Here is a 13,415-nt window from a genome sequence, read left to right on the forward strand (position 1 = left end):
CTCCCAGAGACAATCAGGCAGAGAGAGAGAGGAATATGGGGGGGGGGGCAGTGGGGTAATTGGCCACGGACACACACTCAACTGGGTCAGAAGGAGAGGTGGAGGCTAAGTCTTGACTGGGTGAGGCACAGATAGAGGAGGAAGGAAAACCAACTGATTTCGAGGAAAAACTAGGAGAGTGAGGTATGAACAGGGTAGGTTCTGGGTGGGAGACCAGATGCCGAAGTACCAATAAAGGGAGCATCATGGGACTTCAAATGGTTTTCATGACTCTCTGCAGTGACTAAAGATCCTAGCCACATCAAAATGTTTATGGTAAGAACAGTGGTGTTCACCCCACTATCATGGGTACGTTTCTAAGATGGCCCTCATCATCTTATCCACCTAATTATGTAAGGAGATGGAGGTGAGAAAGTCCAGAGGGAGAGAGAAAGAGAAAGGGGAGATGGAGGGGAGAGACAAGAGGCAAATGGAGGGATAGAGAGAAAAAGGGAGTTGAGGGAGAGAAATGGAGCAAGAGAAAGAGAGAGAGAAGAGGGAGATGGAGGGATAGACCATGGGGGGGTGGTCTTTGTGTCTGCACTTGTAGTAGATTACTAGAATTACTCTAAAGTCTTTGCAAGTAGAATAAACCAAGACAAATAGGTGAAGGCCTTTAGTCTTAATTTGTTGAGGTTTTGGTTTAGCGTTAACATTGGGGTTAGGGTTACATTTGGGGTTTGGGACTTCAGAGTTGCTGTTAGGTTAAGGATAAGGGTTTTGTGAAGTCCATGAATGGTTATGCCCCAGAAGGCCCTCACTACTAATGCAAGTGTGTGTGTAGAGCACGGGGGGCACATCCACCCAGGCAGGAGCCCCAGACTGGCACAGATTCGGGGCTTAGTTCCTGTCTCCACTGGGCACACTGTCCCCCCTGGCGCTCCCTCTGTCTGGCAAAACATTACAGATCACCAGCGGTGCGTTAACACCACCCCCACAGACTGCGCGAAGGAACACACGCTGCGAATTCACACACACTGTGAACCCTCACACTGACGCACACACACACAGAGCTACGGGCCCATTTGGACTTGAGCTGGCGTGGAAAAGCCGACTGTGAACCCCTAGCATCCTGGACATGGCAAACAGTGGACCCATAACAACATGGACATGCCCCGACAGTGAACCCATAACATCATGGACATGGCCTGACAGTGAACCCACAACATCATGGACATGCCCCGACAGTGAACCCATAACATCATGGACATGGCCCGACAGTGAACCCATAACATCATGGACATGCCCCGACAGTGAACCCATAACATCATGGACATGGCCCGACAGTGAACCCATAACATCATGGACATGGCCGACTGTGAATCCATAACATCATGGACATGGCTGACAGTGAACCCATAACTTCATGGACATGGCCGGATAGTGAATCCTTAACATCCTGGACATGGCCCAACAGTGAACCCATAACATCCTGGACATGGCCCGACAGTGAACCCATAACATCATGGACATGGCTGACAGTGAACCCATAACATCCTGGACATGGCCCGACAGTGAACCCATAACATCATGGACATGGCTGACAGTGAACCCATAACATCATGGACGTGGCCCGACTGTGAACCCCTAACATCATGGACGTTGCCCGACAGTGAACCCATAACATCATGGACATGCCCCGACAGTGAACCCATAACATCATGGACATGGCCGACTGTGAATCCATAACATCATGGACATGGCTGACAGTGAACCCCTAACTTCATGGACATGGCCCGATAGTGAACCCATAACATCCTGGACATGGCCCGACAGTGAACCCATAACATCATGGACATGGCTGACAGTGAACCCATAACATCATGGACATGGCCGACAGTGAACCCCTAACATCATGGACATGGCCTGACAGTAAACCCATAACATCATGGACATGGCCCGACTGTGAACCCCAAACATCATGGACATGGCCGACAGTGAACCCATAACATCATGGTTATGGCCCACAGTGGTCCTAGTTTAACATAATAAACTGCACGACTTGGTCTCTGTTTTTATGTATTTATGTATGTCGCAGGTCGGGAGCGGCTGTCAGGCATCCTGGGTGTGAGTGCTGAGAGGGCCAGCCAATTCCAGGATAGCTTCCTTCACAACTACAGAGAGGTTCACAACTTCATTCACACCACCATCCAGCAGTGTCATAAACAAGGTACCAGGTGTGGGTGTGTGTGTTTGAAGACAAGGATGTGCTTGCATTGGCAGGACTGAGATGAAATGCCCACGGTCTTATTTGGACGACAGGGATGATGGTTCAACCAGGACACTCGATATCTCCCGGATGATACGCCAACACAGCACACCTAAGACTGTAGCAATGCGGCTTAGAGTCATCACACACAAACACACACTCTGGCCTCTGCACTCTCACTGCATACATTGAATCCAGTCAATAAGCCAATCAATGTCTTTGAACACCAAATGCACCGTTTAAGCTCTTAAAACGCTGATGTAGAGGTCAAAGATATTGTTCGTTGGCCTGGCTAAGGTTTCTCAAGAATGATTAAAGAACACTTTTGTTTTTCTTTGCCTCAATGAGACTGACCTGCCTCTTGATTACAAGCTCTATGTTAGCTTGATCCACATGCACTGTACCTCTGTCTTATATATTGATTTTGTTGTACTGTAAAACATGAGAATATTATGATAAAACATTGTGATATTATTTTCTTAGAAAATTCTGTTACAGTATAGCAACAAGCCGTGTAAAAGAGGCAGCCGGAGACCAGGATTCAGTACCACGCTGTCTCCTCTTCAGCTCACTTGCACTCGATAATAGAAAACCAAAAAAAATCACTGAGAATAAAGCAGGCTAATCTAAAAGATTTCCATTTTAACTTCTAGAAAGGATATAACAGAGAGGTCTCTGGCACCATGGAATAACCATTAACCCAAGACGCATCGGCAAGCATTCCGTCACCTGCGGCAACTGTTATGACGCCCACTGTTATGACGCCCACTGTTATGACGCCCACTGTTATGACGCCCACTGTTATGACGCCCACTGTTATGACGCCCACTGTAATGACGCCCCCTGTTATGACGCCCACTGTTATGACGCCCACTGTTATGACGCCCTACGTGTGCTCCTCTAAACGAGTCGTGCACAATGGCCTGCTGGTGAGATGCTAGCCAGGTCTGAGCATGCTCTCTAGAGACCAGAGAGATGTTGCCCGGAACAGACCGGTTTAATTTCAGTCACTGTTGTCGCGACCCTCCTGGGATTTATCATCCTCACCTGTCAAGCCGGAGTTCTGTTCTCTCTCTCTCTTCCTCCATCTCTCTCTGTCTTAATCTCTATTCCTCTAACAGCGCTGCAGCGATTAACGTTGATCAATAGGTAACTTAACTTTCAATCTGATCCAGCTAGCGCCCAGAGACTGCAGTCTGTTTGCACCTATGTAATTGTGTATGTAAATTTAGGATATAGAGCTGTCTGTCTGTCTGTCTGTGCATCCATCTCTCAGACTGGATATAGGGCTGTCTGTCTGTCTGTCTGTGCATGCGTTTCTCAGACTGGATATAGGGCTGTATGTCTGGGTATGCATCTCTCTGACAGGATATTGGGCTGTCTGTCTGTCTGTGCATGCATCTCTCTGACAGGATATTGGTCTGTCTGTCTGTCTGTCTGTCTGTGCATGCATCTCTGACAGGATATTGGTCAGTCTGTCTGTCTGTTCATGCATCTCTCTGACAGGATATAGGGCTGTCAGTCTGTCTGTCTGTTCATGCATCTCTCTGACAGGATATAGGGCTGTCTGTCTGTCTGTCTGCCTGTGCATGCATCTCTCTGACAGGATATAGGGCTGTCTGTCTGTCTGCCTGTGCATGCATCTCTCTCATGAAAACACAATGGGGGATTCATACACTGATATTCAAATAAGTGGCCCCATTTCCAGCTGTGAGGCTCCTTTATATTTCATGTAGTTTCCACAGCATCACAGCCACATAGGCTATCAGGGGCGTCCCCAAGGGGTGTCTGCCATACCGACACTACTAAAGACATGATAAGGATGGAGGAGGACAGGAAGCTTTATATACCCAGGACACTCAGGTAGAAATTATAAAGACAAAATGAGAAGAAGAAAGAAAGCGAGTGAGGGAGGGAGATTTAGTGGTCCTGAAGAGAGGGTGAAAGAAAAATGAGTTCCTGAAGAGGGAGGGAGAAGTGGAAGAAATCAAGAGAGGGAGTGAAAGAGAGAAGCTGAGGTCCTCAAGAGATGGAGGAAGGGAGGGAGGGAGGGAGGGGAAAAGGACAGGTCCTGAAGAGAGGGAGGGGGAGAAGTGGAGGCGATTGGGAGAGACAATATGGGACAAGTCACTGAGAGGACACAGTGAAAAGGGGTTTTCAGCAGCATCATCAGTTCTTACCCACATTCAAATGCGCTCTACTGTTAGCACACACACACACACAGTCTTGTGGAGTTAATTAGATAAATACCTGTAGGCCAACCGACTTCAAACTCAAAGGAGTATATATAAAAACATTCTTTTCACAGAAATTCATAAAAACAACCTCCTGTTATGTTGCCCTAAGTGACACTGATGATATGTGACATCTTACACACTGACATTCCTCGTACATATTTCCAACCACCACCAACAGTCAACCATGAACATTCACACCCGTGCACATTCCTCTGTAGGACCACAGCAATAGCCATGTGTGACTCTTTGAATGGATGCTGACAACCGGTTAACCTTCTATGTGTCTGTGTGTGTTTGTGTGTGTCCATCCGTGACTCTATGAATGAAGTCTGACAACCGGTTAGTCCTTTTACATGCGTATCATTGTGCCCTAGGCCAACAGGTCACATTCCTGCCAGCCAGGTCACACACGTGTATAAGCCCCCCCCCCCCATTCCCACCCGCCGTACGGTGCTAAATAATACAACACACACTGCAAACAAATACTACGGGCGTACACGGGTTCCAGGGGCGGTTCCAGGAAGTGGGTTGTTCTGTGTGTATGGCTCTGGGATTACCTCACTGTGGGATTTGCCTGTAAAGCCCAGGTCCATTGTCCAACACTGGAATGCATTGGGACAGAGATGCCTGAGTGGGGCACGTGTGCGTTTGTGTGGGGAGTGTGTTCGTGTGGGTTATGTGTTTGTGTGGGTGGGAGTTGTGTGTTTGTAACCCCACTATCTGACTAGTGTTTGTTGTCATGGCCGGGCCGTGCTCACTGGAGTTCAGTAAATCCAGTCGTGCCATCTGTCCGGGCCAAGGTTACATGGCGTGAACAACGTGCCGTGCTGTAACCATGTGCTGTCGTTTCCCAGGTTACGTGCTGTCGATTATGGGCCGGCGGCGGGCTTTTCCCCATGTCCACTCTGTGGACTGGGCCGTCCGCATGCAGGCTGAGAGACAGGCCGTCAACTTTGTGGTCCAAGGTAGGTTGTAGAGGAGAGGAGGGTGTCTGTGCCTGTTTGTGTGACCACATTTCCCGGCAGGCATGGTAACACAACTGACCTAGCTGACTGCATAATTTTCAAAACCGAGGTCAGGTTGAAAAAAATGTTAAGGTTGGAATTAAGAGTTATAGTAATAGTAAGACTGTGTCATTACAATCCTTGTCTGCTGCACCCAGTCTATCGGTAGACGCCAGGGCTGCTTTTTCTGGATGCACTCCAGCGACTCCTTCTGGTAGATCTTAAGGCCTGCAAGCTTAATTTTGATTGTTGGTGGGAGAATGTGTAAGGGTAAATAAGATTTTGGATTGCGATTATATGTTAGTGAAATGTAGAGGATTTTTTTTCACAAAATACAACACATGTTCCACTATTAGTGTTGAAGCATAATCCAGACAGTTTATTTGTTTGTCTAGTTACCTTCACAAACCATTTCGTAGTTGCCTGTCACAGCAAAATATATACTTCAAAACATACCCAACATAAACTACACACCCATCCCATTTCTTGGAGGTGTATAAAGATGTCAATGCATAAATACTACAACTATTTCCACCATTACCATCATCAGTGTGCATCATTCAAACTGAGTTGACTACCTGCTTTGCCCTTGTCTCAGAACTCATTTCCAAATCCACGCCCTGCTAGTCTCACGTAGCCACTCTGAGGAGACTGGTTCTCAAGGCCGACACAGTGTTGACTCCACTTTCTAGAGCCACACCGTTGAATCAGTATTCCAGAATGTGGAGCCCGGCTGCCCGTAGACAAGCAGCTGAGTCAGTAAGAGGGGCAACACTGGCTACGCACTGAGGCTTAAGTAGCTAATCAGTTTTTTTTCAAATGCGCGACTAGTGGTGTTTGCATGGAAAAAACTATATTCCACTTTTTAAGAGGCATCTTTAGAATTTTATTTGGAGATATTTTGTTTAATTTTATGGCTTAGAGCAGTATTTGGCTTAGGCACGCATCCAGGCAGCTGGATGAATTTCCAAAATGGAACTTTGACCAAATCAACTGTGTGGATGATGCTTCAACACTAAAAGTAAGTGGAAAATTATGTCTGCCTTCCTAAAAATACATGTGTAAACATGTCCCTTTAACTGCCTCTGTCCTGTCTGCCTGTCTGTCTCCTGGGTGCAGGTTCAGCTGCTGACCTGTGTAAGATGGCCATGATCCGGATCTTCTCCACGGTGTCCTCCTCTAGGTCTCTGTCCGCCAGGTTAGGCCACAGACACATGCCCACAGTACCGTTTTACCCCGTTGGTCCACTACTTTGGACCGTGTCCGCATACTCGGTTAGACAGCCCCACCCCTCTCCTCTTCCTCCTCACTCAGCCCTCTCCTCTTCCTCCTCACTCAGCCCTGCCCTCTTCTATTGTTATAACAATGGTTGCCAGTTTTCATTTTGGCAATTGACTTTCAATGTGTTGTTGTTCAAAATTAAATGTAATTTCTCTACCCCATAGCCTAGATTATCTTTCTCGCCTTTTATCTCTCCTTTCTTTACATCCTTGTCTTCCCTCTCTCCCTCTGTCCATGCACTCCCTTTCCCTCTCTCCCACTGTCCATCACTACTTATCATTGAGTCATCCAGTCCCTCATTGTATCACCCATCTCATTTCCTTCCCTCTTCATTGTCCTGCTGTAGATTACAACCTGAACCCCCATCTCTCTTCACCCTGAGTGCTCTCTGACTCAACACACCGGCTTCTCTCTGTCTTCCTTACTCCCCCCCGCATTGTTGCCTTCTTTCAGTCTTCGTCTTTCCAGCTCACACAGCCCCGCTTTTTTTTTATCTCTTACTTTTTGGTCTTGGTCTTGTCTCTCTCCATCCTCCGCAGGCTCGTAGCTCAGCTCCACGACGAGCTGCTCTACGAGGTGGAGGACTCTCAGGTGGAGGAGTTTGCAGGTGAGACATCCCACAACCCCGCTCTCTTTCCGCGTCTCCTGTGTATTTCCTGCTGGATCCGCCCGTACAAACATATGCACACACGACTGAGTCACAAGGGATCAAAGCACCTGCTGATCGTTGGGTACTGTATAATTAATTATTGTTGTACTGGTGTGTGTCTGTATCCCTGTGTGACCTAGTGTTGGTCAGGAACACTATGGAGTCCCTCCAGCATGTCGATTGTCTGGGAGTTCATCTCAAAGTGAGTGAATTGGAACAGTCTAGCCAGTTATCCTAACCTTGTATTAGGCTTAATTGTTTGCAAATTACCGGCAGAGCGTTCAGGGCATGCGCTTTGGGGCCCAAACATCCTGAGGGCTCCCATTGATTTTGTTAGCCATTCCCACACAGAGACTGCCTCAAGGCAATGTTGTGTGTAATTACAGGAGGGGAACTAAAGTGAAATCTAATAGTTACACTGTATGGGTTTTATTATCTTAAGCAGCTATCATGGAGACTACTGAAATCAGCTCAAGTGTAGGATTGCTATTTGAGTAGTAGTTCCAGTAGCTAGCCAGCAAAGGATAGCCTCACTGTATTTCCTTCATGAGATAGTAGTAGTTATACACTCACCTAAAGGATTATTAGGAACACCATACTAATATTGTGTTTGACCCCCTTTCGTCTTCAAAACTGCCTTAATTCTATGTGGCATTGATTCAACAAGGTGCTGAAAGCATTCTTTAGAAATGTTGGCCCATATTGATAGGATAGCATCTTGCAGTTGATGGAGATTTGTGGGATGCACATCCAGGGCACGAAGCTCCCATCCCACCACATCCCAAAGATGCTCTATTGGGTTGAGATCTGGTGACTGTGGGGGCCATTTCAGTACAGTGAACTCATTGTCATGTTCAAGAAAGCAATTTGAAATGATTCGAGCTTTGTGACATGGTGCATTATCCTGCTGGAAGTAGCCATCAGAGGATGGGTACATGGTGGTCATAAAGGGATGGACATGGTCAGAAACAATGCTCAGGTAGGCTGTGGCATTTAAACGATGCCCAATTGGCACTAAGGGGCCTAAAGTGTGCCAAGAAAACATCCCCCACACCATTACACCATCACCAGCAGCCTGCAAAGTGGTAACAAGGCATGATGGATCCATGTTCTCATTCTGTTTACGCCAAATTCTGACTCTACCATCTGAATGTCTCAACAGAAATCGAGACTCATCAGACCAGGCAACATTCTTCCAGTCTTCAACTGTCCAATTTTGGTGAGCTTGTGCAAATTGTAGCTTCTTTTTCCTATTTGTAGTGGAGATGAGTTGTACCCGGTGGGGTCTTCTACTGTTGTAGCCCATCCGCCTCAAGGTTGTGCGTGTTGTGGCTTCACAAATGCTTTACTGCATACCTCGGTTGTAACGAGTGGATATTTCAGTCAAAGTTGCTCTTCTTTCAGCTTGAATCAGTCGGCCCATTCTCCTCTGACCTCTAGCATCAACAAGGCATTTTCGCCAACAGGACTGCCAAATACTGGATGTTTTTCCCTTTTCACACCATTCTTTGTAAACCCTAGAAATGGTTGTGCGTGAAAATCCCAGTAACTGAGTAGATTGTGAAATACTCAGACCGGCCCGTCCGGCACCAACAACCATGCCACGCTCAAAATTGCTTAAATCACCTTTCTTTCCCATTCTGACATTCAGTTTGGAGTTCAGGAGATTGTCTTGACCAGGACCACACCCCTAAATGCATTGAAGCAACTGCCATGTGATTGGTTGATTAGATAATTGCATTAATGAGAAATTGAACAGGTGTTCCTAATAATCCTTTAGGTGAGTGTATATAGACAGGTTGGATAAAATGGCTAAATGTTGCCATCTTCTCCTTCATTGCTGTTGCAGGTATAATTCGCACTTCTGGGTTGTGGTGTTTATTTTTGACAATCATATGTTGAAAACAGATATGCAATTTGTTGACACTACTACAGAGTATAGACTCCAACTGATAATCAGTAAAAAAATACCTGTTTCGCTGCTCAGTTTTTCTTTTCTACAGCTGGTTATTTTATAAGGGATTGTCTGAGGAACTTTCATGTTGTTACATCACAAGAAATGTGAAGATTAAATGAGACAACTTGGTCGTTTTTGAAAAACCCTGTTAACAGATGGTTCTGGGAAAAAACGCCAAGTGAGTGATGAAGAACATAGGTTGCTACCATAGAAAAGGTTATAGGACTTTACTTGTAGAAAATGTATTCTAGCATGGACATTGCAATTGAAGGCAACAGCCATTTCAATGTAGTCAACTGGGTAGCACTTCCAACTTAATTGGCTTATCCCTCCTGATGACCCTGTTGAACCAAGGTTATGATGTCTCAGAGAAACAGGGAGACCTCTTTCTATCTCTGTGGCCACTACTTACATGCTCTTCAGTTTGACCCCATCCCCTTCCCCTCCCGGGGTGTTTTGCACAGGTCCCCCTGAAGGTGGCGGTGTCAAGTGGCAAATCCTGGGGCTCCATGTCTGAACTACACCTCCCCCAAACGTCTTTCTCCTTATCTTCCTGAATCCCTCTCTCCGATTCGTACCCTCCGCCTTTCTCCAACTCTTCTCTCCTTTTATTGTGTTACATCCATATTGCTATGGAAACCAGACAAGTGCAGCTCTTCCAAGCTCACAATGCTGCCTCTATCTCCTCCCTCCCTCTCTCTCTCTCTCTCTCTCTCTCTCTCTCTCTCGGTCTCTCTCCCTCCTTCTGAGTCTGTATCCAGGGGAACGGCCGGAGCTTCCAGCTGGAACGCATCTTTTTTTTCATCCTCCCTCCATTTTGTGGAAGTGTAGTCCTCTTCATATTCTTCTGGTTTTGACTTTTGGTTTCTGTGTTCCGTTGCCAAGGCAAAACTACAGGTTGAGAAATTTGGTTGGCATTCTTGCCATTTAAAAGCAATTTTCTAGAATTCAGTTAAAAGTACCTCATTAGCTAGTTGAAAGTTCTGATAATGTGGGTAACAGATGTTTTTATAACGGTTCTAAATGTTTATTGATATCCTGTTGGAATTTCCTGTTATTGTTTAAGATTTGTTAATGGAATTGAGATTAGTCAGTGTATTTCTAAAATAAAGTGAGTCTCTCTTCAATAAAAGTCCTAACCTCTAATTTATCACATTGCAGTGATTAGCTGATTCCAAACGGATGATCTAATTCCTCTCGTCCAGATCAGTCAGCCCTTCACTGTTCATTCTGAACTAGTCCTTTATCAGCTAATTTGGCTGGTGGTGAGCATTGCTCTTTTGTCTCTCTGCCTCTGTAACACACACACTGCCAGGCCCACTGACCCAGTTTCATGGTGGCTGGCAAAGAAGGTGAGGTCTCTCACTGTCCCCTATGCACGCGCACACACACTTTATTATGTTTGTCTGTTGTAAAATGGAAATGTTTACATTTGTACACATCCCAACTCGTGTGTGGGGTCACAGCCATCGATCTACCATCGTTGACGTCGACTCTGAAGCAGTTAGGGTTAATTGCGTTCCTTAACAGCCGATGGACAGATACCATCAGGAACCTTTCGTAACTGTCCCGACTCCGACTGCTGCGTTTCCTGCCGTCACACACAAATCAGGTTTTGCTTTCCTTGTGAGGATTGTAAGACATGATTGCCTTTAAGAAAACACAATTTCCCCACCTATTAAACATACCACTTAACCAAACCCTTATTGTCACCCCAAAAACCTAACCCTAAACTAAAGCTAACCGCTAACCTAATATTCCCCATCAATATTTTTCGACTACTTCCTAACCTTAAAGAAGAAATGCTTAAGTTCCACCCTCTAGTGTTTTCAAGGAGTATAGCAAAAATGTCTTACAACTCTAGATAGCCTTAGCAGAAAATTAGATAACAAATGGCTCGCTACAACATTTAGTTTGGAGGTCACATTTGTATAGCCTATCCTGCGGTTAAACTGGAAATGAGCTAACAAACACTTTTTGTATGTGTCCTGGTCTATTGGTGGAGGTTGGACAGAACTTTGTTACAGCCTTAGGAGTAAACTAGATAACAGCTAGTTAGCTAGTTTTACATTGTAGCTAACATTAAATGTGTGTTTTGAAATTTCGAATTTTATTGACTATTCTATTGTCTATTCTGCCTGTACAACAATAATTAAGCAAAAATATTATTATTATGTCCTTGGCTACTTTCACCGGACAAAGATATGATATATGTATAGCTTATTCGCTAGGTAGCTTGCTTGCACCTTAATAGATGGATGCTTACCTGGGCAGCAGCTTGCTTTTCAGGTAACCCCTTATATTCCCAACTCACTTTGAAACTGTCATTGCTACACAACGACGGGCCCAAATAAACAATAAAAAACCATCGGGAAGTTGCCAAAGGTACTTAGGTTGAGTACGCTGACCATTTCATTTTACATCTTTTCCCAATACCCAATTTTTCTGTGTTTGTATGGTGAAATGTTATACCCTAACCTTTACACCTAACTCTCCTTCTAATCCTAACCCCAATTGTACATGTTTAGCCTGAGATCATTTTAAAATAGCCTATTACCTCTTTAGGAGCAGCAAAAGGTCTCCACAATGTCCAACATTCCTTGCTTTACTGTGGGTGCAGAAATACAGTATCTCACAAAAGTGAGTACACCCCTCACATTTTTACAAATATTTGATTGTATCTTTTCATGTGACAACGCTGAAGAAATGACACTTGGCTACAATATAAAGTAGTGAGTGTACAGCTTGTATAACAGTATGAATTTGCTGTCCCCTCAAAATAACTCAACACACAGCCTTTAATGTCTAAACTGCAAAGTGAGTACACCCCTAAGTGAAAATGTCCAAATTGTCCCAATTAGCCATTTTCCCTCCCCGGTGTAATGTGACTCATTAGTGTTATAAGGTCTCAGGTGTGAATGGGGAGCCAGGTGTGTTAAATTTGGTGTTATCGCTCTCACACTCCCTCATACTGGTCACTGGATGTTCAACATGACACCTCATGGCAAAGAACTCTCTGAGGATCTGAAAAAAAGAATTGTTGCTCTACATAAAGATGGCCTAGGCTATAAGAAGATTAACAAGACCCTGAAACTGAGCTGCAGCACAGTGGCCAAGACCATACAGTGGTTTAACAGGACAGGTTCCACTCAGAACAGGCCTTGCCATGGTGGACCAAAGAAGTTGAGTGCTTGTGCTCAGCGTCATATCCAGAGGTTGTCTTTGGGAAATAGACGTATGAGTGCTGCCAGCATTGCTGCAGAGGTTGAAGCCGTGGGGGTCAGCCTGTCAGTGCTCAGATCATACGCCGCACACTGCATCAAATTGGTCTGCATGGCTGTCATCCCTGAAGGAAGACCTTTCTGAAGATGATGCACAAGAAAGCCTGCGAACAGTTGAGACCAAGATAAACTTATTTGGTTCAGATGGTGTCATGAGTGTGTGGCGGCAACCAGGTGAAGAGTACAAAGACAAGTGTGTCTTGCCTACAGTCAAGCATGGTGGTGGGAGTTTCATGGTCTGGGGCTGCATGAGTGCTGCCGGCACTGGGGAGCTACTGTTCATTGAGGGAACCATGAATGCCAACATGCACTGTGACATACTGAAAGAGAGCATGATCCCCTCCCTTCGGAGACACAGGGCAGTATTCCAATATGATAATGACCCCATACACACCTCCAAGATGACCACTGCCTTGCTAAAAAAGCTGAGGGTAAAGGTGATGGACTGGCCAAGCATGTCTCCAGATCTAAACCCTATTGAGCATCTGTGGTGCATCCTCAAACAGAAGGTGGAGGAGCGCAAGGTCTCTAACATCCAACAGCCCTGTGATGTCATCATGGAGGAGTGGAAGAGGACTCCAGTGGCAACCTGTGAAGCTCTGGTGAACTCCATGCCCAAGAGGGTTAAGGCAGTGCTGGAATATAATGGTGGCCACACAAAATATTGACACTTTGGGCCCAATTTGGACATTTTCACTTAGGGGTGTACTCACTTTTGTTGCCAGCGGTTTAGACATTAATGGCTGTGTGTTGTGTTA

The 13,415-nt window shown here is 45.6% G+C and overlaps 1 protein-coding gene across 1 annotated transcript in view; it reads left to right on the forward strand.

Annotated features, from left to right (window-relative positions):
- poln (polymerase (DNA directed) nu) overlaps nt 1-10,218 on the forward strand; it is a 53,062-nt gene extending 42,844 nt beyond the window's left edge. The window contains exons 18-23 of the mRNA XM_034290814.1: nt 2,078-2,209; nt 5,340-5,450; nt 6,609-6,687; nt 7,310-7,377; nt 7,560-7,621; nt 9,841-10,218. Coding sequence (XP_034146705.1) covers nt 2,078-2,209; nt 5,340-5,450; nt 6,609-6,687; nt 7,310-7,377; nt 7,560-7,621; nt 9,841-9,933 — 545 coding nt within the window. The 3' untranslated portion in view covers nt 9,934-10,218. The remainder of the gene's footprint in view (nt 1-2,077; nt 2,210-5,339; nt 5,451-6,608; nt 6,688-7,309; nt 7,378-7,559; nt 7,622-9,840) is intronic.
- Nucleotides 10,219-13,415: the final 3,197 nt, after the last annotated feature.

The sequence above is a fragment of the Esox lucius genome, chromosome 24 (assembly GCF_011004845.1).
Source record: "Esox lucius isolate fEsoLuc1 chromosome 24, fEsoLuc1.pri, whole genome shotgun sequence".
Classification (NCBI taxonomy): Eukaryota; Metazoa; Chordata; class Actinopteri; order Esociformes; family Esocidae; genus Esox; species Esox lucius.